Source organism: Polypterus senegalus, chromosome 2, assembly GCF_016835505.1.
Source record: "Polypterus senegalus isolate Bchr_013 chromosome 2, ASM1683550v1, whole genome shotgun sequence".
NCBI classification, from domain to species: Eukaryota; Metazoa; Chordata; class Cladistia; order Polypteriformes; family Polypteridae; genus Polypterus; species Polypterus senegalus.
This window is the reverse complement of record NC_053155.1, coordinates 268,162,200-268,188,241: the sequence shown is the minus strand read 5'-3', so window position 1 is coordinate 268,188,241 and position 26,042 is coordinate 268,162,200. Positions and strand designations below refer to the sequence as shown.

The 26,042-nt window shown below is 37.3% G+C and overlaps 1 protein-coding gene across 1 annotated transcript in view; it reads right to left on the bottom strand.

Moving 5' to 3' along the window:
- Positions 1–3,785: 3,785 nt before the first annotated feature.
- Positions 3,786–26,042, bottom strand: part of LOC120523855 — a 39,515-nt gene continuing 17,258 nt past the window's right edge. Inside the window, exons 3-5 of the mRNA XM_039745517.1 lie at positions 18,590–18,916; positions 6,428–6,754; positions 3,786–5,784 (exon numbers count right to left, since the gene is read on the bottom strand). Of these exons, the coding sequence (XP_039601451.1) occupies positions 5,780–5,784; positions 6,428–6,754; positions 18,590–18,916 (659 nt within the window). The 3' untranslated portion in view covers positions 3,786–5,779. The remainder of the gene's footprint in view (positions 5,785–6,427; positions 6,755–18,589; positions 18,917–26,042) is intronic.

The following is a 26,042-nucleotide window of genomic DNA, read 5'->3' as shown; positions in this document are numbered from 1 at the left end:
GATGAATGTCCGGCAAGAATTTCTGGCCCTCACCCCAAGGCCGCCAGGAGGAGCTCTCCCGACAGCATGGACGTGCCCCGAGTTCCAGCAGGGCCTCATGGACTTTGTAGTTTTTATACACAGCCCTGTTGTATACCTTGGGGACCACAAGGAGTCGCTGTAGGGAGGCTCGTGGACTCATATATAACCCTATAACCTGGAAGTGTGTCGTAAACCTGGGACAGGAAGAAACAACGTGCTTCCGGGGTGAAGATACGAACTATTTACCCTGACCCGGAAGGGATAAGGACTTGTGGACTGTGGAGCTGGAACACCTCTGGGTCAAGGGGTTTAAAAAGACTCTGGGAAAGCCCAGACACTGAGCTGAGCTGGGAGGAAGGGTAGCTAAGTGTCTGGGAGAGGAGGATTGTTTGATTGTGCTTTATTATTGTATGAATAGTGTAGAGGGGAAGGTGCTTGGTGCACTGTATTATAAAAGAATAAAAGAGTCTTGGACTTTTACTTGGTGTTTGGAGTGGTACCTGAGGTTTCAAGAGGTGGATCAGAACCTCTACTGCTACAGTGGGTTTCCTCCAGGTACTCCGGCTTCCTCCCACAGTCCAAAGACATGCAGGTTAGGTGCATTGGCGATCCTAAAATGTGTGTGTGTGTGTGTGTGTGTGCCCTGCGTTGGGCTGGTGTCCTGCCTGGGGACTGTCCCTGCCTTGTGCCGTGTGTTGGCTGGGATTGGCTTCAGCAGACCCCCGTGACCCTGTAGTTAGGATATAGTGGGTTGGGCACTGACTGACTGTTTTGTTACATGAGCCAGGATTTTCATGGTTCATTCCTACCCTATTAAGTTAAAGTCTCAACCTTTTTTGAGTTGCAGGCCAGAAACCTGTTTCAAAATACTAGGGCCCAGGCTATTCTGTGTTTCTAATTTTTATTTGACTTTTAATGCTTAGTTTTTTTTGGACTGGAAGCCTTTTTTAAGTTTCTTGGGACTGTACTTCACAACACATTATGGTTCGAGAGCCATTTGGCCAAGTTTTTTCAGCCAAATGCAATTTTCTTGAGAAATAAGACTCAAGAATGCAACTTCTTTATACCAGGAAAACATTATGACAAAATGTCGTAAACTTTGAGAGAAGAAGCATTCACTGTGGTTGCAGATTGAAGGGGGGTAACACCAGTAATGTCTAAGCAAAGCTGCAGGAAAAATGTCTTTGCTGTATTAAATGGTGATTGAATATGTTTAACACAATCTTTTTAATTTCTTTAATTAATAATGACACTAACAATGGAATTCAAGTTTTTAATAAAGCATCGATAATATTTGGCAAAACCAACATTTTGAATCTAATTAAGAACTTATGAAGAAATTAACTGAACATAAGAAATTTGACAAACAAGGGCAGACCATTCAGTCCATCAAGCTTGTTTGTTTAAATAATATCTAAGCTGTCCCAATATCTCATCCAGGTGCAAGTTAAAGATTGTCAAGGGAAGTGCGTCCTGCTTTAAGCCCTAAATCCACTTCCTCTCTATTTCCACTGGGGACCTTGAGTAACCAAATCACTGTTAAGTTGTAAGAATTCTGCTGGATCTACTTATCAATGCCTTTGAGGATTTTGAAGACCTCGATTAGGTCCACACACAGAATAAACAGGTTTAAATCTTTGAGTTTGTCAGAGTATGATATGTCTTTAAGTCCTGAGATACACTTGGTTGCTCTCCTCTGCACATCTTCAAGTACTTTTTATAGCATAGTGACCAAAATTGCACACAATACTCCAGAAATGGTCTCACTAGTGAATTTTATAGTCTGAGGAACACGTCCCTTCTCTTTATATGCAACCGTTTTAACAACTGAGGTAGTAATTATTCTTAATGGTTATTTAATAATAAATAATAATTGTTTCCACTTTTCTCACTACTCAAAGCACTCCCCATGCAGGAAGGACCCAGGATGTGAACCCACGATCTCCTTAACTATTTGTTGTGTGTTTTTTTTTAAAGAATATCTTTGAAATGTTGTATTTAATAACAAAAACAGATTTTTTTTTTCTTATGCAACACTAGTTACACAATTCAAAGAGGCAAGTTTACTGTTTCAATGGTTCCTGACCCAACAATCAGTGGGACACATTTTTATGAGTTTGAGTAATGGATAATTTATACTTTCTAATCTAACAGGTGTTCTGTATCTTAGGCTCTACAAAATAGCAAAGGGCTGTTTAGGAGTCTTAAGACCGAACTAGGTCTCCAAAAGGAAATAAGTCTTAAAGTCCTCAAAACAGCAAATAGTCTCGCACTCTCGAAAATGTCTCACTGGCAGGAACCATGTAAGTCCAGCTTGAGCAGAAACAAGTCACACAAGGAATCTTTATAAAATTAAGATTTTACCAACAAAAAGTAAAACGCAGTTAATGTCTCAAAAAAGCAAAAACAGGGGTTTCCTAAATCCTAAGTGACTAAGTTCCAGAAACACAATCCGAAAGCAAAATCCAAGAACAAGAGCAGAAAGAAACAAAAATTGGAGAATCCAACAAAAAACAGCAATACCTACTGTTATGTCTTGTTACGAGCGAATTAAGATCTTCCTGTTCAAACGGGGCTATGAGACGTGAACTCAGCTCTTCAGTGCACCTCATTTGATTTTTTCCGGCAAACAAATTTTCAAAACAAACCGTATTTTACAACTCTAATCATAGAGTCGGAGTAATATTTATGTTGCTGTTGTCATTTTAGATCTGAGATCGGCTACAATTTAAACAATGACTGTTGTTAATACCCAGTCATCATTATTCAGTTTGCCAATAGATGTCAGAAGGACGGATGCCAAAACCAAACTGCCCAAAGATAGATTTCGATGTACCAAGCAAAAGGCGATACATTCTAAATTACTTACGGTTCCGGAACTGTCGAAGGGTTTAAGTCAGTTGAAAATGTTAGTCCTGGAAAGTACGCCCCACCAAAACCAACGTTCCAAAAACCAACCGAACTTACTGTTATCTGCTCGAACCAACACCGACTTGCTATACTCGGCCGTTCAGCGGCATTACTGAAGCATTCGAACATTCTTAGCCAATTATGCAATAGTGCGTCCTTGTTTGCCACGTCTGCGGTGGGTTGGCACCCTGTCCGGGATTGGTTCCTGCCTTGTGCCCTGTGTTGGCTGGGATTGGCTCCAGCAGACCCCCGTGACCATGTGTTCGGATTCAGCGGGTTGGAAAATGGATGGATGGATAGATGTTTGCCACGTTATGTTCTAACTACAGAGGCAGAGTCCCATTGCATGGTTCTGACTTGTATTGAGTTGAGGTATTGACACGAACACCATACATACGGATAGTAGCAAATTATATATAAGGATCTTTGTTTATACTTCTAGATACAACCAGGCGCAGAACGTGATGAACAACAGTATAATTATATTTAATAAATCTGAAATAGCCATAAACGTTTGTCTTTCTTACACACTTGTCTCCTTATTGCTTGGACCATACACTCTTCACTTAACTCCAACTTTTTTTTTCTTACACTTACGCACGTAACCTTCTCCTTTACTTAATCCAGCTTAATATTGTACATAACACTACATAACATTTACAAATAGACTCTGAGGTAAACTCATATGAATTGTAGAGGAACTCACTTGTCCAGCTTTACTTTATATGGCGGGGGTGATCCCTTAGCCACAACACAACACTGTTCACTTAAATTAGATTTTTATAACACTTCACCTGTAGCAGTGAATACCAGTTTACTAAAGTAACCCATAGAAGAAGTTGGGGAATCATAAATAGAATGAAATTGCAATTTAATTATTAATATTTTGTAATAGCAGGAAATACACATTTCTTTATAAAACACTCACCCATACTGTAACACATGTAATGATTAAGTGATTCTGTATATGTGAACAAATAGAACATTAGAAAAATTACAAGACCAGGCCATTCAGTCAAAAAAACTTGCCAAAATCTCTTAAAATGACATTGACAAGTTTTGAAAGTCTCTAAAGTCCTACTTTTTACCACACTACTTGCTAATTTGTTTCAGGTGTCTATGGTTCTCTGTGACAAAAAACTTTCAAATGTGAGAGCGAAATTTAACAACTTCTCGACCAGTCTTGATCCACTGTACTAATTCCTTTCATAATTTTGAACACTTTACTGCCACAAATATGTCCAAAACTGTATACTGTCCTTTTTAATGACTTATATCCCACATAATTTGGTATAATTTGCAAATTTAACCACCATGTTTTTTATATTTCTATGTAGATGCCATTTTCCAGTACTTGGAAATTTCCTCAGTACGCAGTGGCGTCCTAAAATATTTGTCAAGGTTATACATACACACTCACTTACCTCCTTAAGCACTTGAGGTTAAATGTTATCTGGTCCTGGTGATTTGTTAGATTTCAGCCTTTTAAATCTGAGCAGCACTTCTCCCTCTACAGTTTCAAAATCACAAAGTACCTCATTGGCAGTCAAAAAGCTGACTAATAATATACCTTTGCCTAACCAACTGTTAAAAAATATTTTATTTTTATTTTTTATAGATTTATTATTCCATGCAGTGAAAAAACTGTACAGTAAAGACCAGCTCAATAACATTTATTTATGAAAAGGCAGGCGTTTTCGTTGGATCTTTCCTACATCATAGTTAAATTTGAGGGAAAAAAATCAAGCCATCAACACAGTTAAAAAATAACTGAGACTATCAGCCCACATGGAGAAGGGACTCTTGAAAAAGATTTATCTATTTTATTTTAAAGGCAAAGTTAGTTGTGGTGAAGTTAAAAGTATTAAATGGTGCCTGATTATGACCTATTTATCTTTTTTTTTTTTGTTTTTACAATGTTTTATTTTTCAAAAAAATGAGGACATGTACTCCTCTATTCTGACATGACAAGCTCTCCACCGTGGCTACTGAGCACCTTCAAGATATGAACAATTTCCTAAGAGTCTAAGAACTTTTGCACTGCTAATTTAATTAAAAGACTGATATTCTAAAGTCCTGTATCATTTTCACCTTTAGTGACCATAATACCATGAGATTTTAATTTGTCTTTCTCCAAAAACATTTTGTTTAATGTATTGAATCTATACTGTCTTCAGATGAAACATGAAAGCACGCTTTAAAAAACAGTTTTAAACATTATTCAAATAGTGCCATAAACAAAAGCAAACAAAGGATTGCAATAAGCACCAATACAACCTGGTACTGCTAGATATTTGGTCTTTCCAGGTGGCCCATTTTTTGCGTTGCTTGAAGTGTCAGCAGTGATTAAGAGAATTCTTGCCTTGACTTTAGCTTCCTCCTTTCTTCTCTCTGATCAGCTCTTTTTCTGATCTTTTAAAACTATTCAAGGAATGATGTTGACATCCTGTCTCCAAGATAACTTTGCATTTTAAAAAAATGTATTTTATAAGTTTGAAAAGTGATTTCAGAGCTCATGTGCTTCTGCCATTACGTATCTCTTATAACCAAACATCACCCCACAGTAGCATTCTTAAAATCTACACTTACAATGCCACTGAGCTTTTAGACTTTCTACTTAACTAATTATCAAAACATTCAGGTATTTTTTAAGCAAACACCAAATCATTAAGAGATTAAGGTAGATTTTCAATAGGTAGCCAAGTAACATGACAAGCTGTGTTGACATAGCAGGTTGTTTTAGCATAGAAAGGATTAAAGCATCTTTGTAAAGAGCCACTTTTTAAACTTTACAAGAAAGTATTCTTCTCCTTCCAGAAAGATTCTGCTCCTCCAACATGTGATGACTTCAATCTGTAAAGAATAGCAACAAACCTCCATTAGTATGTGTCATGTTCACAACAAGATGGACCTGCTTTATTCAAATATTAAAGATGTCTTTAAAAATAAACATGTGGAACCACTGTGTAGATCTGACCACCGATTTATTCATCTTCAACAGTCCTGAAGTTTGTTCTTTCAGAATTTGTTTTTCTGACTCCTCAGTGGAGTCATTCGTCACACATTAGTGTCATCCTAGTAATTTGTACAAGCTTGATAGAATCCAGTTTTACAAATTTTCCTATTTATTTTAAATAAAACTATCTCCCTTCCAAGAAATTTTGTTAAACATAAAAACACAACCCCCATAGCAAGCTTAATTTTTCAAATAAATTATTTTACCTTGCAAGAATAAAGGCAAAGCCTTTACTCTGAATACCGATTTCAGTCTAAATGCAGTAAGTTTGATAAATGCTTGATTTAGAATTTTGGGGTGTTTTGGATGGGTATTTCAATGATAAACACTCATTGATGTTGTGGTGAGAGTCAATTGCTTTGACAGCCATGTTGACATAACTGTGAAAATCATCATCATTCCTCATTTACTCATGGACTTTGATACCTGTATACTTAGATACAGGCAAACAATACATATTAAAACAGAACATTAAAATACCTTTAAATTTCACTGCTATTGTAGCGGTTCCTTCTGCATTTCCTTCAGTTACAATGCATGTATAATTAACGTCTGATATGTGGGCATCAGTTAATGAAAGTAAGCAAAGAGATGGGTAACTCTTGACACAATGACATTTCTTGGACTGTTGTGCATCAAAATTGGATCCATCAAAGAAACACAGATCCTTTCCATTCTCTTTCCAAGTAAGGGTCATTCTTTCCACCTTGTTCCATCTCAGGTTAGGTACACTGCATGTCAGGTCATATGGGAGTTCTTTGACAGTGACACTTCTTGCTGCATTAACAGTCAAAATCTGAGGTGGTGCTGTGAAAACAACAAAACAACAAAGCACAGGGAAAAAAATGAACATTTGAAAAATCCGTAATTTAATAAACAACCAAGAAATGTAACATTACAACAATGCACGCGCGCGCCTGTGTGTGTCTCTCTTAATATATACATATACTATATACATATATGAGTAGCAGATCAGAGGCTCGTCTCAATTTTCCTAAGAAACATCTCAATGATTGCCAAGACTTTTGGGAAAATACCTTGTGGACTGATGAGACAAAAGTTGAACTTTTTGGAAGGCAAATGTCCCGTTACATCTGGTGTAAAAGGAACACAGCATTTCAGAAAAAGAACATCATACCAACAGTAAAATATGGTGGTGGTAGTGTGATGGTCTGGGGTTGTTTTGCTGCTTCAGGACCTGGAAGGCTTGCTGTGATAGATGGAACCATGAATTCTACTGTCTACCAAAAAATCCTGAAGGAGAATGTCCGGCCATCTGTTCGTCAACTCAAGCTGAAGCAATCTTGGGTGCTGCAACAGGACAATGACCCAAAACACACCAGCAAATCCACCTCTGAATGGCTGAAGAAAAACAAAATGAAGACTTTGGAGTGGCCTAGTCAAAGTCCTGACCTGAATCCAATTGAGGATTGAGTTTTTGCAAACGCTCGATTGCAGTTATTGCTGCTAAGGGTGGCCCAACCAGTTATTAGGTTAAGGGGGCAATTACTTTTTCACACAGGGCCATGTAGGTTTGAATTTTTTTTCCCTAAATAATAAAAACCATCATTTAAAAACTGCATTTTGTGTTTACTTGTGTTATATTTGACTAATGGTTAAATGTGTTTGATGATCAGAAACATTTTGTGTGACAAACATGCAAAAGAATAAGAAATCAGGAAGGGGGCAAATAGTTTTTCACACCACTGTATATATATATACCTGACAAATAATACGAGGAGTACCTCAAGGGGATGAAACCTCAGATGTCAGCACCTGAGGCGTTGCACCATAACAGCTGATTTACTTACTTGACAGGATGAAGATCAGAGTATTACATGCATAGATCTGATCACAATCTGATATTTGGGTGGCTACATATCAGGTAACGCTTGTGATTGGTTAGCTAGTCAGCAGACGTCCACAACACCCTCTCAGTTGTGAGTAGCAGATCAGAGAAATGTTATATAGTACCTGCCAAATAATACAAAGAGTACACAACATGTGTTTCGCCCTAATTGGGGCTCATTGGGTGTACGCACTTTCTCTCCCCCTCTCAGGGATCGAACCTCGGATGTTAGCACCCGAGGCAAAGCCTTAGACATTGCACTATGGCAGCTGGTTCATTTACTTGAGGGGAAGCAAAAGTCAGATTGTGATTATTTATATATATACAGTACAGGCCAAAAGTTTGGACACACCTCCTCATTCAATGTGTTTTCTTTATTTTCATGACCATTTACATTGGTAGATTCGCACTGAAGGCATCAAAACTATGAATGAACACATGTGGAGTTATGTACTTAACAAAAAAAGGTGAAATAACTGAAAACATGTTTTATATTCTAGTTTCTTCAAAATAGCCACCCTTTGCTCTGATTACTGCTTTGCACACTCTTGGCATTCTCTCAATGAGCTTCAACAGGTAGTTACCTGAAATGGTTTTCACTTCACAGGTGTGCCTTATCAGGGTTATTTAGTGGAATTTCTTGCTTTATCAATGGGATTGGGACCAGCAGTTGTGTTGTGCAGAAGTCAGGTTAGTTGGATAATCATTTATTTTTCAACAGGACAATGACCCCAAACACACCTCCAGGCTGTGTAAGGGCTATTTGACCAAGAAGGAGAGTGATGGAGTGCTGTAAATGGTCATAAAAATAAAGAAAACACATTGAATGATGAGGTGTTTCCAAACTTTTGGCCTGTACTGTATCTGCGTGGTCTGTGCTGGGTCAGGCGCTATATAGAGCGGTCTTCACAATATCTATATCTATATATATATCTATATATATATATCTATATCTATATATCTATATATATATCTATATATCTATATATATATATATATATATATATATATATATATATATATATATATATATATATATATATATCAAAATATCCGCGCTTGGCAGCGGAGAAGTAAAAAGAAAAGGAAACATTTTAATAATAACGTAACATGATGGACAATGTAATTGTTTTGTCATTGTCATGAGTGTTGCTGGAATATATATATATATATATATATATATATATATATATATATATATATATATATATATATATATATATATATATACACACAGGAATTCCTCCTAGATCGCGGGGTTGCTCCAGAACCCCCGATAGGTGAAAATCGCGAAGTAGAAACCATATGTTTGTATGATTATTTTTATATATTTTAAGCCCTTAGAAACTCTCCCACACTGTTTATAAATATTCTCCGCACAGTTATACAGTAAACCCTTGTTTATCGCGGTTAATCCGCTCCAGACAGATAAATGAATGTCCACGAAGTAGGATTCTTTATTTATAAATCTAATATTTTCGCAGTTAGAGCATAGAAAACCTGTTTACGACCTTCTAAATAAGTTTTTTAACATTATTAGAGTCCTCTAGACATGAAATAACACCCTTTAGTCAAAAGTTTAAACTGTGCTCCATGACAAGACAGAGATGACAGTTCTTTCTCACAATTAAAAGAATGCAAACATATCTTCCTCTTCAAAGTGCGCGTAAGGAGCGGAGAATGTCAGAGAGTGAGTAAAGTAAACAATGAAAAATCAATAGGGCTGTTGCGCTTTTAAGTATGCAAGCACCGCGATAAAGCAGCGGCAATAAAGGGATCAATGCGAAGGTAGCCTTTCAGCATTTTTTACAGGAGCGTCCCTATCTTCTAAGCAAACAGCTTCTGTGCAAACACAGAGAGAGAGAGTAAAGTAAACAATGAAAAATCAATAGGGCTGTTGCGCTTTTAAGTTTGCAAGCACCGCGATAAAGCAGCGGCAATGAAGGGATCAATGCGAAGGTAGCCTTTCAGCATTTTTTACAGGAGCGTCCGTATCTTCTAAGCAAACAGCCTCTGTGCAAAAAGCCCCTCTGCTCACATCTCCTCCGTCAAGCACAGAGAACGTCAGAGAGAGACAGCGCGAGATTAAAGCAAACAATCAAAAAATCAATAAGTGTGCTTTTGGACGCACCTCGATAAAGCGGCATTTCTTAGAGGATCGTCCGTATCCACTAGGCAAACAGCTTCTGGGCAAACAGCACCTCTGCTCACACCCCCTCCGTCAGGCGCAGAGAATGTCAGAGAGGGTGAGATAGAGGCAGAGACAAGCAAACAATGGAGCACCGCACGGCAAACATATCTTATAGCATTGAGGAGTTTTAGTTAATATGTAATACGTGCTCTGATTGGGTAGCTTCTAAGCCATCCGCCAATAGTGTCCCTTGTATGAAATCAACTGGGCAAACAAACTGAGGAAGCATGTACCATAAATTAAAAGACCCATTGTCCGCAGAAATCCGAATCAGCGAAAAATCCGCAATATACATTTACATATGCTTACATATAAAATCCGCGATAGAGCAAAACCGCGATACAGCAAGGGATCACTGTATATATATATATATATATACACATACATGTGTACATATATACACACACACACACATATATATATATATATATATATATATATATATATATATATATATATATATATATATATATATATATATATATATATAAAGTCAAAACTTGAATATATAAAGTCAGCGTCGGTATACATAAAGTCAAAATTTTTTTCTGAATATATAAAGTCAAAACTTTAATATAAAGTCATCGCTGGAATATATAAAGTCAAAACCTGAATATATAAAGTCAGCGTCAGAATTTATAAACTCATTCCTGAATATATAAAGTCAAAGTCAAAGTTGATTGAAACGACTCTGAACTGAACTAATTGAGCAAAAACGTATTCAGAAAAATAAATTAAAAAAACACTGTTCAGTTAATGTTTTCAAAATGATGCATGTGCCCTGCCCAGGATTGGTTCCTGCCTTGCACCCAGTGTTGGCTGGGATTGGCTCCAGCAGACCCCCGTGACCCTGTGGTCGGATTCAACAGGTTGGGAAATGGATGGATATTCCAGCACTTACTTTATATATTCCGACGCTGACTTTATATATTGAAGTTTTGACTTTATATATTGCAGCGCTTACTTTATATACTGTATTCCGACGCTTACTTTATATATTCAAGATTTGACTTTATATATTCCAGCGCTGACTTTATATATTCCGACGCTGACTTTATATATTTAAGTTTTGACTTTATATATTCCGACAGTGACTTTATATAATCAAGTTTTGACTTTATATAGTTAAATGTAGTCATCATTGCATAACTTTTTCTTAACCATAGAAATTTAAAGACTAAATTCAACTTCCATTCCTAACAAAGATATTTCTGGCGACTAAATAGAACCTACTTATATTCAAATTCGAGCTATTGAGCTGTCGCCTGCCTGCCTGAATAAGTCACCCTCGCTTCGCTCTTACTTTTTTACCGTTCATTTAATCATGGCTAGTGGCGGAAAAATTATAAAATGGAAAGAGGGTTACACTGAGCATCGCTTTACCAAAATAATAATTGATGGCGAATCGATTATTCATAAAGCTTCAATTGGTGATCTGTTTTTCTGTGTTAACGTCATTTTTTTTCATACTTCTTTTCAAACCAAGGGTGTGCGAGGGTAAAATGAATCGGGAAGCGTTGATCAATGTAATCAGTGTACCAGGAAATCATGTATTGAGAGAAGTTCCCCTTTGCTTGGAATGCAAAGTGTGATTAAATGCGTGATTTTTTAATGCGTTATGGAGCACATGCATCGAAGCTTCTAAGCTGTGCTTGTGCTAAGAAAAGGAAAAATTTTAAAATTGTCAATGTAACCTTTTGTAAGTAGTGCCTGGAGGATTCAGTGTGGAGAAACTGTAGAGACAGCGTGTGTATTAACTTGTGGATTTTTCTGTGAGTATTTGGTGGCAGCGTCACAAAGTCGCTTCCGTAACACTGCGTTAGCTGCGGAGCTCAGCTCAGAGTGAAATGAGGTGAATGGGAGGGGAGATGATGACATGACTCCCCCACCCGCCTTAACTGTCAATCCCACACAAACACAGTCTCTCGGAATTTGCATAAGCACACCCCTTCACGTGCAATTTTAACTTAGTTACAAAGTGATCAAAACTCTCGTTTATACCCTGCGTCCTCTCATGAAACTTGTATCCCGCATTACCCATGGGCATGACAAACGCCAGCGGCAGCCTGTCTATGAACTTAATTTAAACTTTAGGTTTACACCGTGCTTTGTGTCCAAAGTAGCAGCACTCATTAATATGGTTGTATATGTCACTTGCTCGGTTCTTATTGTTTCGCTGCCTTCTGAATTGTATAATGCATGTTTTCTTCAACGCTTTTTGGAGCTCTTCCTGGTTTTGTACATATTGCGTTGACAGTCAGTTCACGTGATTACGTGGGAGGCGTGATGATGTCACACTAAACTCCGCCCCTCACGGCTTTTGAGCTCAACTCCATTACAGTAAATGGAGAAAAATAGCTTCCAGTAATGACCATTACGCATAGAATTTCGAAATGAAACCTGCCCAACTTTTGTAAGAAAGCTGTAAGGAATGAGCCTGCCAAATTTCAGCCTTCTACCCACACGGGAACTTGGTGATTTAGTGATGAGTGAGTGAGTCAGTCAGTCAGTCAGTCAGTCAGTCAGTCAGTCAGTCAGTGAGGGCTTTGCCTTTTATTAGTATTGATAATTTTCATAACTAAAGTGCATAGTTTGTGATTAATTCACCGTTCAATAGGTGAAGACCTGGGTTCTAGTATAGTAGGTTAATGTGCAGGAACATTCCCACTACTGACTTTATTAACAGTTTCTTATTTAATTGATGAAGGAACTGTTTAATATTATAAAGAAATTAAGGGTTGATTGTTATATAGGTGGTTAAGGGTGTTTTGGTGATATCTGGGGAAATTGTTTGGGGATTTCTGGTGTATTGGGAACACATTACTTTTTTCTATTAAAGATAATAGGAAATTTTTTTATATATTCAATTTGTTTTCCAATCTGTTTTTCAGGAAAAGATTAGAATAAGATAACGAGGAATGGCTAAGATAAATGTAAATTAAATATACATTTTTAAGGAACATGTGGGTTTCCCAGAAGGAAGGACAGGCATCGTGGCTGGGATAACCAAATGCTTTTGCATCTGGCCAGAAGGCCATAATCGAAGGATGGGAAGAATGGGCTTACCCAGTTAGGACACCCATAGGGTTACATGGAAAAGGAGTCAGGAAACACATTCCTTTTGGGGTCCTTGAAGACTACCAGAGGGCACTGCAAATGGGAAGTCTGCTCTGTTTCCTCATGTTCCAGAAGTGCTCTGGAAGACTGGGACAAGAGACATGTTTCATTTTTGTCGAGTCAGAGCCAGAAGGCAGTGGGTTACGCTCTTGGAGGAGGAAGGAGAATTGTGCTTAGTGCATTGAATTTTAGTGAGTCCAATACATAGTACTAAGGAGTGACAGGCATTGTAGGGAACACTTTAATTAGTGCTTGCATGGATGGGAACAGTGTGTATTAGTTTAAGGTGCAACTGTAGGCCAATCCATAACAAATACGGAGGAATTATAAAGGTAGCATTGTAAACCAGACATGGAGAAGACAGTTGCTGTTATAAGAGGGTTACTGGCTTGTATTATTGGCAATAAGGAGGGACAGTACGAGGCCAAAAATAGGAAAGCGGTGGAAAGTGAAAATGGAGTGGCGTGTGAATGTTTAATGTCTGAGGAGTGGAGTAACTGGCTTGAAAAATGTGAGGTGCTAGCATGTAGAACAGTCAACTACTAAAGCAGAAAGCAGAAGAGAAAGCAATGGAATGAAAGAGTTCAAGCAGCACATAATAAAAGTTAATGCATGGAACTTTAAAAAATGGATTGGTGAGTTACCTGAGACTGATAAGAGCTCAGATAAGGATGGGAAATGTGAGTATGAGCAAAATGAGAGGACTGAAATGAAGGAAAAACAGCAAGGATGCATTCATTCATTGCTCTCCACTGCACAGCATTCTCTATGCATTTCTAAGGTCTGTCCAGTATTTCAAAAATATGCTATGATTGCTTATTCACAACTGTTAGGAGAAGTAACTGCTGTTAAGATGTTTGAATTGGATTTAGAAGGAAGAAATCAAATAAGAGGCAGAGCAGCTGGTAAACTTGGACGGCTGTTGTTGACTGCAGTGTGGAAGTTAAATAATGGAGTAACTAAGGTGCTTGATCATGAAAGTTATGAAAATGGTAAAGCAAGAGAGAACAAGCTGAAAGAAAAACATACCGTTTTAGCAGTCAGTTGGAATGAAACAGGACAAGAAGGGAAAAAAGGTATGTTTACTGTAGGGACGGTGCAGCAGCGTGTTTTACAAGCTCCAGTAGCAAATCAGGAATGCATAGTGGCTTGAGTGACCTGAGAGCAGTGCTAGTCTAGTCAGTAATTAGACACACACACACACACACACACACAAAGCCTGTAAAAGACACTGCAATAACATGGAGAGATTGAGCTGGCTGTGAATAAAGAACAAAGGCAAGCTTTACAAAAGATACTGTAAACACTTACATTTTGGAGAGGTTTTAGCCCTCATTTTCAGGTCACAGTTAATATACAAACAATTACACACTGGCAATGAAAGAAGGATAGTGAAGGAAGACAGGAAAGAGATAATGTAGTTACTTTAATGTGTCATTTTCTTTTTCCTTGTCTTTTGCGATAAGGACCACTTCTGTTTTTGTGCATTTTTCAGACATTAGGTTGATGAGGATGACAGGCAGGGTAGGGCACATGCAGGAAACAACCCACAGGAATGAAAAATCCAAAAAGTATTTTTTTTGGTTTCACCTAGCCAACAGTGATATCAGAAATAAATAAAATTGAGACATTTTCTTTGGTTTCATTCTACTCAGATTTTTCTTCTGTGAAAAATATACCCCGGTATTCTCATAAATGTCTCTTCTTGAGTTTCAGCAGAGATCTCTGCAAAGTCACAAATGGACTCAGATTTTCCTAGTAGTGTCTTGATACTTTTTGTTTTTACATTTTGTAAATATGTGCTTTGTGTGCTCAGTAATATATGGTGAAATTTATGGACAGTTGTTTGTGGTAATAAACCACTTTAATATGATTACAAAACTGTAGTCCTTGTTTGTGGACAATACAAGTAGTTGCTCTAATTTATATTGCTGTGCTCCAATTGGACTGAACCTATTGTGGAAAACAAAGCAGACAGTGTGTTGTAGTAGTTAAGACTTGGGCTTCAAACCCTGAGATTGTGGGTTCAAGTCCTGCTACTGACACTGTGTGACCTCAAGCAAGTCACTTCAGCTGCCTGTGCTCCAATTGGAAAAAGAAATATAACCAATTGTATCTGAAATGTTGTAATCCACCTTGGATAAAGAAATCAATCCAATAGTAAGTAAGAAATATGATGTCTTGAAGGAGATTCAAACAAGACTACAAAGAGATCTCACAAAACATAGCATGCTTTTTAAACTAAATTCTCATTTTTGTATAAAGTTACTTCTAAGGAATTTTAGGAGAAACCTCTGTAAAAAAGTTGATTCGTAAATGAAAATAAATGAGAATCTTTTTTAAGTATCATGAGCCATTAAAGTTGTTTAAATGTTTTTATAGAAATATGCAAAGCTGGGTTGTCTTGCCCATGTAGCAGGTAAAGCTGATGTCACATTATGTGACTTTCAGTCATAGGGTAAGTCAGATTTGCTGACCATAGTTGCTGATCCTGTCACCGGGGCACATCAGTTTAAACAATTGCCCATGTCTGCTTTACCAACTGAGTGTGGACCTTTTAGCACAGTTGTGCTTGACCCTTTTTTGACAGCCAACAGCATGCTGTGCCTATTGGAGTCGACACTGTACAAAGAGTTAACAGGTTAACAGGTACAGAAAGTTCAGTCTCCTCGCTTCTTTTTTCCTTTCTGTTTTAGTGTGTAAAACATGAGACATCAGCAGTATGAGCCTCTCTTTTGTTTGTGAGGTTCAAAACACTTGTGTTCTTTATTCCTCGTCACTACATAAAGTACATCATCCACCTAAAAGACTATGACTTCCCTGACAAACTAATGAAAATTCATTTGTATTTTTGATCAAAAGAAGGCTATGTGAGGATATATTCAAACTCATGAAGCCATTAATAAGGTTGCCCAGTGTATTTCTTAAAGTAATGAATTACTGTAAGTATCTGAAAACACCAGAGTAAATTAAAGGGAAGCAAATTGAAGACCTACGTTAAGAATCAATAGCAAATTAGCAAGTGATACAGTATAGCAAAATTGGAGACCTTTCAGAAATGCCTTAAGAAGATACTGGGGTCAATCTTGCGTTACATTTCTTAAAATGTTTTCTGTTTTCACAAAAAGAAAGAAAATATCATTCTACAAATCACACAAGCTTAACAGCTTCATTACTAGTGATGAACAAAACAGCAGAGTTTTGTTTTACAAAAATGCCCCTAATGTTTTCTTTCACATACAATCTTGCTATGACTGTCGTGTTGAAATAAGTGTGAAAATCATGATCATTTCTCATTTACACATTGACTGTGATACCTGGGGCCTCATGTATAAACAGTGCATACGCACTGAAATGTTCCGTAAGAACATTTCCACGTTCAAATCACAATGTATAAAAAAACCTAAACTTGGCGTAAAGCCATGCACATTTCCAGGATACCTCATATCTTGTCGTACGCAAGTTCTCCGCTCGCTTTTGCAGACTGGAGGCACCCAGCGTCAAAGCAGTGCTACTGTTCCTGTGTGGTTACACCTTATTTTCCTGCTTTATAAATACACTGAAACTAACTGCATATTGTTTATTAGTGTAATGCATCTGATTGTAATGAACCTGTAACAATATAATGGTCCAGGGAATAGCCATAGTATTCCAAATATCATAACTGCTTTTGCGTTGTTACTCTCAGTGCACCTTCTTTTTCTGATTTCAGTTGCTCCCATTAGAGGTCGCCACAGCGGATCATCTTTTTCCAAATTACTCTCACTGTACCACTCGGAGTATTTATATCACTGTATCTGAGTGGGGAATCACAGCAACAGCTGAACGGAAAGAGAATTATCGGTATACAGCATGAAGCACACGCTGCCTCAGCCACGGCAAAACGCTTCAGTGTCTATCCTGTACGGACCTCGTGGTTCAGAAACAGTTTCATCCCAAGAACTTTAAACACACATTAGTCCATCAAGTGCTCCTTGTAGAACTGTTTGTACTTATAAGTACAATTACCTCACTGTAAACTTGCACTACAGTTATAATATTGCACAACCTGCGCCACTTTATGAAGTGCGTATTTACATATGATGACGATATCATTTTTAAGATGAAATGCAGCAAAATATGTTGATTATATTATACAGATAAAACTAACTTCATTTAAATAATCTGTATTGCTAATAATTAAACAGGTGAGGACACGGTGCCGCAGCGCTAGCTAGTTCACAGATTGATCCTGATTGATTGCTATATGCTGGAAGGATAGATGGATAGAATAAGTAAACACATACTACGAAGATATTTTAATGTTCCTTAAAAGTTTTGAAGAATCATTGTTGTAAGCTTACAGATAGCTTAACGTCTATTGCAGAGCTGATTGTGTGGTGACTGGGTATTTGGAGAAAGAAAAGTAAGGACAGGAATTAGAGGTTAGTACGTTGGAAAGAGACAGTACCACCACTGTGTTCCCATGTTTAATAACATGCTTTCAATCCTATCATCATGAAAAAGATATCACATATACATCTCACTATTTTAATTATTTAGACAGCTGTAATATCACGAATGTAATGGATTCTGTGTCCTGTCGGAGGAAGAGAAAGCCAGTTTAAGAACCACTTAGTGATTCACACACAGAGCACAGATCAAAGAAGATCAAATACAAAACAAAGCATTTAACGTGTTACTTTAGTTATGATGGGATTTGAGAAACTAGAAAATTCATCGATTTTAAGATGAAGTTTATAACGTTCTACTTTAATGACAAAATAAACTATGTGATTAAAGTGGAAATTTCGAGATTAAAGTTGACATTTCCTGATTTTTTCTCTACTGTGTGCCTATTTTTTTTTCTCTGTAACCTAATAAGTTTTCATACAACACTCAGACGTTGGGCTACAACTCTCCTTTTCAAAGCGACTTGGATATGTGACAACTTCTTTTTTTATTTCGGCACTATGCGACTTTGTGAACTTGAGCTTTTGAGTTTCTCCGACACACTATGTCACTCGATCAACTTCCTTTTGTTGATTATACCACTGTTTAAACCAACAAATAGATTATTTTTCCTTTGCCTCCACTTGGTATTCGCTGAAATTCTTATATTTTCCCCCGTGCTTTTCCTACTGTCTTTTCACAGAAGGCTGAGCTTAAGGGCGATTTATATTGATTTGCATATTCAAAGAGGCGTAATTCTGGGAGGAGTTGGGGCGGACACGAGGCGCATGCACAAGCGTTACTTTTCACAATGACCGGGATTTATGTAGCGGAAGAACGTGGAAGTTGGAGTACGCACAGATTGCTGCATCTAGATTTTTCTGTGCATAAGCACATTTCGGCTTTTGTGCTTACGTCCTGTTATAGTGCGAATTCTACGCATGGCGTTATGCATGAGGCCCCTGGATACTGTGGGACAGGCAGTGGTGTAATCATAATAGAACAAGTCTCTCATTAGCAATACATATTAAGTTAAAGCAAAACATTAAAATACCTTTAAATGTTACTTCTATTGCAGCATTTCCTTCTGCATTTCCTTCAGTTACAATGCATGTATAATTAACATCTGATATGTGGGCATCTCTTAAAGTAAGTAAGCACAGAGATGGGTAACATTCAACACAGTGACATTTCTTGGACTGTTGTGCATCACTATTGGATCCATCAAAGAAACACAGATCCTTTCCATTCTCTTTCCAAGTAAGGGTCATTTTTTCCACCTTGTTCCATCTCAGGTTAGGTACACTGCATGTCAGGTCATATGGTAGTTCTTTGACAGTGACACTTCTTGCTGCATTAACAGTCAAAATCTGAGGTGGTGCTGTGAAAACAACAAAAAAAAAAGACATCTTTACTTGCCAGAGCAATACTTTGCCAAATATTGAGCACTAAGCTAAACATATTTTATACAAAGAATGGTTAAAAAAAAATATCAGGAAAGCTAAAATACAGTTGGAGAGAAATATGACCCAAAGATATTTGTTTAATATTAAAGTAGTAAAAGAACAGTTAAGGAGGAGATGAAGAGTATCAGGAAAATTAAAGGTGAGCTACACTATGACATAGCAAATGCTTTGAACTTGCACTTTATTGCACACTATACGTGTGAAGAAGACAATAACTTTCCAAAAGTAAATAGGACTACTAAGGGCTTACATGATGACTAAGAAATTACAGAGGGAGAAGTACATCTTAGATATAACAGGCTGGAAACTAACAAATCACCAGGATCAGGTCATATTGATCCTCAAGTGCTTAAGAAGTTAGCATTGGCATATATGTTTCGAAAATCTATGCACACCGGGAATACCCCTACAGCCTGGAGGATAGCAAATAGTATCCAGTTGTACAGAAAGCATCATCTGTCTGATCTAAGTAACTATTGACCAGTAAGCTTAACTGTATAACAGGTATAGAAATAGAGTATTGGAAAATACTCAACATGGGTTGATGGTGACAGTCATGTTTCTCTAATATTCTGCAATTCCATGAGGAACCAATAAGATAATACAACCAGAGAAGTGTATTTGATATTGTTTATCATGATTTTCAGAAGGCTTTGAATTAGGTGCCACATGAAAGGTCAGTGATCAAAGTAAAAGAAATGAGAATTCAGAGCATGGATGTCTGTAGGAGGGTACACAATTTGGTTCAAACACATAGAGGACAGGATAATGGTGAGGAGACCATTTTCAGATTTAGATGATGTTAAAAGTGGATCAGTGCTGGGGCCGCTTCTCCTTTCAATATACATAAATGATCCAAACAACAATATAATCAATAAGTTGGTGAAGTTTGAAGATAATACCAAACTAGGTGGAAGGGCAGATAATATATAATCAGCTATATTGTTACAGAGTAATTAGCCAGCATACAAGCATTGCCAGATCTGTGGAAGATCAAATTTAATATGTATAAAGTGTTACATGTAGAAACTAAAAATGTTAGATTTGAATACACAAAAGGAGCTCTGACATTTGAAAGTATACCAAATGAGAAGAACCTAGGAGTCACAGTGGAGTCGTCAGTATCTCCATCCAGACAGTGTACAAAGTAATCATAATAGCATGTTAGGTTATGTATTGTGATGTGTGGAGTACAAGTCATGAGTTGTTATTAGTAAGTTATTTAACACTTTACTAAGACCTCACTTGGAGTATGGGTTCAGATGTGGTCTCTATATTATAAAAAAGCAGCAACAGTACTGGTGAAAGTCCAGGGAAGAGTGACTCGGCTGATTCTGGGACTATGATTTATGAGGAGAGATTGAAGGAGCGGAATCTTTTTCAGTTTAAGCAAATGGAGCTACATTTATATAGTGCTTTGAGTAGTGAGAAAAGTACTGTGTAAATGTAAAAAATTATTATATTATTAAGTAAATTTAAATTGAATCATTGCGTCTTTCATCACTACTTTGTTTTTCTAGATATTGGTTTTAAGTCGATTAACAGGGGCTCCTCTTCCCTTCCTACTACCTCAGAATTATCAGGGTTGTCTATGATAGAATTGCATATGATATTATTTATCTTGATTTTCAGAAAGCTTTTAGTTAGATTCCATAGGAGGAGTTTGTGAACAAACTAAACAGCAGTGAGAATTCAGCTTATTATATTTAGGTGGTCAAATGTGGCTCAAATACAAGAAGCAAATGTTTATATTGCAAAGAATATTATAAGATTTAAGTGTTGTTGAAACTGGTACCCTCAGTGATCACAGCTCTTGTAAATATATATATATATATATCTATACTAATAAAAGGCAAAGCCCTCACTCACTCACTCACTGACTCACTCACTCACTCACTCACTGACTCATCACTAATTCTCCAACTTCCCGTGTAGGTAGAAGGCTGAAATTTGGCAGGCTCATTCCTTACAGCTTACTTACAAAAGTTGGGCAGGTTTCATTTCGAAATTCTACGCCTAATGGTCATAACTGGAAGGTATTTTTCTCCATTAACTGTAATGGAGTTGAGCTGGAATGACGTGGGGGGGCGGAGTTTCGTGACATCATCACGCCTCCCACGTAATCACGTGAACTGATTGTCAACGCAGTGCGTAGAAAACCAGGAAGACCTCCAAAAAGCGCTTAAGAAAACATGCATTATATAATTGAGAAGGCAGCGAAAAACAATAAGAAGCGAGCGAGTGACATATACTACCATATTCATGAGTGTTGCTGCCTCGGAAAGAAAGAAAGGTGTAAACCTAAACTTTAAATTAAGTTCATAGACAGGCTACCGCTGGCGTTTCACATGCCCACAGGTAATGCGGGATACAAGTTTAATGAGAGGACGAGGATATAAGCGAGAGTTTTGATCACTTTGTAACTAAGTTAAAATTGTAGGTGAAGGGGTGTGCTTATGCAAATTCCGAGAGACTGTGTTTGTGGGGGATTGACAGTTAAGGCGGGTGGGGGAGTCACGTCATCATCTCCCCTCCCACCTCATTTCGCTCTGAGCTGAGCTCCGCGGCTAACGCCGTCATCCAAAGCAACTTTGTCAGACTGCCACCAAATACTCACAGAAAAATCCACAAGTTAATACACACACTGTCTCTATAGAGTTTCTACACACTGAATCCTCCAGGCACAAAAGGTCACATTGACAATCGTGTTACGTTATTTTTAAAATCTTTCCTTTTCTTAGCACAAGCACAGCTGAGAAGCTTCGATGCATGTGCTCCATAACGCGTTAAAAAATAATGCATTTAATCACACTTTGCATTACAAGCAAAGGGGAGCTTTTGTCAATGCATGATTTCCTGGTACACGGATTACATTGATCAGCGCATCCTGATTCATTTTACCCTCGCACCACCTTAGTTTGAGAAGAAGTCTGAAAAATATGAGGTTAACACAGAAAAACATCACCAATTCAAGCTTTATGAATAATCGATTCGCCATCAATAATTGTTTTGGTAAAGCCATCCTCCTTCCATTTTATAATTTTTCCGCCAATAGCCATGATTAAATGAACGGTAAAAAAGTAAGAGCAAAGCGAGGGTGACTTATTTAGGCAGGCATATATATGACAGCAACACTCATGACAATGTCAATCATGTTACGCTATTATTAAAATGTTTCCTTTTCTTTTTCATTACTTCTTTAACACACTACTTCTCCGCTGCGAGGCGCGGATTTTGCTATATATATATATATAATATATGAATGACCTCCAAAGAGCGCTGAGACTTTTGATATCATGAACGTGTCTGCAAAAACTGGGGTCTCCTGCCCAGCAAAAGTCGAGCAGCCAGCGCACAAGCATAGCTGTGCCGGCCTTTGAGACGCTGACTGCGCTTCTGCCTTAAGTCAAAGTGAGCACTTTTATTTTTTTTCATCCTCCCCCTGCGCTATAGCCCAGACAAGTGCAAACACGGGACCCCTTTTCTACACCACGGAAAAATAATATTAAGGCGATTCACACTTTCTTTGCACGTATCGATTATGAGCTCATCACCTCGGATTATGAAGGCACGCACACGAGTGGAGGACTGCAGTGCCATCACAGCTGATTAATGGCAGGGACGTCTCACCAGTCTACACAAGACCCACGCGACTGTCCCAAAAGGCGATCATAACGCCAGCGAACACATCTCTCTATACTATATAAAAGAAAAAGGCAACTTTCCTTTCTTTACACCTTTTATCCCAAACCAAAGCCTTTCTCTCTTAACAGTGCAGAGGACACAAAACTAATTTTCTTTAAATGCCGGTAAGGCACATTACCAGAGGCACAAATTTGAACGTTCACATAGAAAATGTAATTTCTATACCACAGCCGTCGTGTAGCGCCTTTCAAAAGGGATCTACTACCGAGAGATGATCCATATACATTTTAGCTGCTGTTAGTTACTTACCTGTTGTGTTACACAGTCTTTAAAATGTAGTTTACCCCTCAACCACTCCAGTAGGGCTCAATGTACCTGTACTTCTTAAAACGTTAATGTTTTACTGTTTAATAACTTATTGACTATATTTTATTATTTTTCCCTTGCACTCAGTGACCAAAGCTATACACACACATATATATATACACACACACACACACATACATACATACATACATACATACATACACACATACATATAATTTGTGTGTGTATGTATGTATGTGTGTGTATATATGATGTAGATAGGTATGTATATATATATGTGTATATGTAGATATGTATATATAGATATGTAGATATGAAGATATGTATGTGTATATATATATATATATGTATGTGTGTGTGTGTGTGTGTGTGTGTGTGTATATATATATGACAGCAGCAATCCAAGCTGTGAGAAAACAGTAAAAAGGAGGCGTGTCAGACGTCGTGGTACATTTTCTGATGCAGCTGCCGAAAACAACTTCGCGGACGCTGTTAATAAATACACAAAATTACTTTGACAATCATGTTACATTATTTTAAAATGTTTCCTTTTCTTTTCATAACTTCTTTAACACATGACATCGCTGTGAAGCTGGTATTTTGCTATATATATATATATATATATATATATATATACTAGTAAAATACCGGCTTCGCAGCGGAGAAGTAGTGTGTTAAAGAAGCAATGAAAAGAAAAGGAAACATTTTGAAAATAACGTAACATGATTGTCAATGTTATTGTTTTGTCACTGTTGTGAGTGATGAGTGTTGCTGTCATATATATATATATATATATACAGTATATATATATAAATATAAATATAAATATATATATATATATAAATATATATATATATTTACACACACACACAAACATATATATATACATATCTATACATACACACATACATACACACACATATATACACACAAATACATATATATATATATATATACACACATACACACACACATATATAAACATATATATACATATACATACATATCTACATATATACACACACAGCTATTTCGTATCAGTGCAATACGCTGCATTTGTTAAAACGGATGACACCCGCTCTTACGTGCAAGTCTGCGTGGATATTATGAACTATCGTATTTGTTCAAGTTCTATTTAAATTTTAAATAGAAGGAATTTTTATTTAGTCGACAGAAATATCTTTGGTAAGAATGGTAAAAACAGACAGGAATATTATTCCTGAATAAATCAACTCAAACCTTAAACAACTTATAATATTTTGCTCTCCATAAAAATATATCCTGTCTAAATTATACAAGTTAGAAATAAAGTAAACATTAAAAGAACAAACATTCAAATTTCTTTACTCTTATGTAATTTTATATTTTATTAAAAATAAACTTAGATTTTAAATATCCCAAAAGATTTTGCTCTCCATAAAAATATATCCTGTCAAAATTATACAAATTCAAATATGAACATGCTGCATAACAAAACCTGGAAATATAAATAAAATGTGTTCCTTTCAGCAATAACAAATCAAATCATTCAGTTGTCTTTGCTCATATGTCATTTTAGAGCTGGACGCCTGGCATCTTTTTGGCAACAGGTTCGTTTCTGTTTGGTGTGAGGTTCTGTGTTGTGGAGATTCTCAGGATGGATTGCAGGTGCTCATCAGTGAGGCGACTCCTGTGTGCTGTTTTGTTAGTCTTTATCACTGAGAAGAGCTTCTCACACAGATATGTGCTACCAAACATGCACAAGGTTCGAGCCGCATGTAGACGGACTTTTTGTTCTTCAAAGTCACCAAAGCGCCGTGCAAACTCAGTGCGCAGCGCCAGTTTATCAGCAAAGTGCGATTTGGGAACACCGTAGTGACGACTTGGTTTAACATTACTTGGTAACAGGGAAAGTGGGGCAAGTGGTTGTGTCTCCCATAAAAGCAGCTCAATTGAAATCACTTTGTGATTGTGCACGGTAAAACGTCCGCTGAAGTGTCAGATTCTTATTTAATTCTTCTGCTTTCTGTATCTTCTGCATTGCATTCAGGTCTTTCAGGTTACCCTGATGTTTTGTTTTATAGTGCCGCCTTAGATTAAATTCTGTAATTACAGCCACATTAGCTCCACAAATGAGACACACGGGTTCAGTAAACATATACTCAGCCTCCCATCGGTTTTTAAAGGCTCTATTTTCAGAATCAACTTTTCTCTTCAGCATCGTGTGAGCTAGCTTCGCAATAACTTGCAGCATCATAAGGTAGACTTGATTAACGCGGTAAGTGTCGGCAAGGCAGCTGAAGCGCTGCATTATGGGATCTGTAGTTTATTGTGTTACCAGCGCTTCATATACCCGGCTTTAATAACAATAATACAGTATATAAAATGATCTCGGGCGGATATAATTACGCGGGTCGGATGTGGCCCGCGCCCTTGAGTTTGACACATATGGACTAAATAGAACTTGAAAAGATATATTTTTTCAAATGTGATCGCAATTCAGATAGAGTTGACGCACTACAGCCTGCATGCCTCAATAAGTCATCCTCCCTCGCTCTTACTTTTTACCGCTCATCTAATGAATACACTGAGTATGGCTTTACCAAAACAATCATTGATGGCTAATAAAGTATCCATTATTCGAGTATGTAGATCGGGTTATATATATATATACATATATATATACGCGTATCGCAGCGAGAAGTAGTGTGTTAAAAAGCTAGAAAAGAAAAGGGAACATTTTAAAAATAACGTAACATGACTGTCAATATACAGTATTTGTTTTGTGAGTGTTACTGAGTGTTGCTGTCATCAAGGATTTGATTATCATTATTTCTTTCAATCAGGTTCGTATTTGTAGGATGTGTTGTGTTCAAGTTACATTCCGTGTTTGTCAATCGCTGTAAAGATGACAGGTTTCATTCATCGATTCGTTTCTTACTGCATCAATAAACAGCTCGTCTTCTTCTTTATCTGAGACCTGACACACTGCATGCACGGGTTTTTTACACTGTCTTCCTTTAGCGGACATTGACTTTTTCCAACGTGTGCTTTGTTTCCGCAGTAGTTGGATTTATGAATATGCTTGTA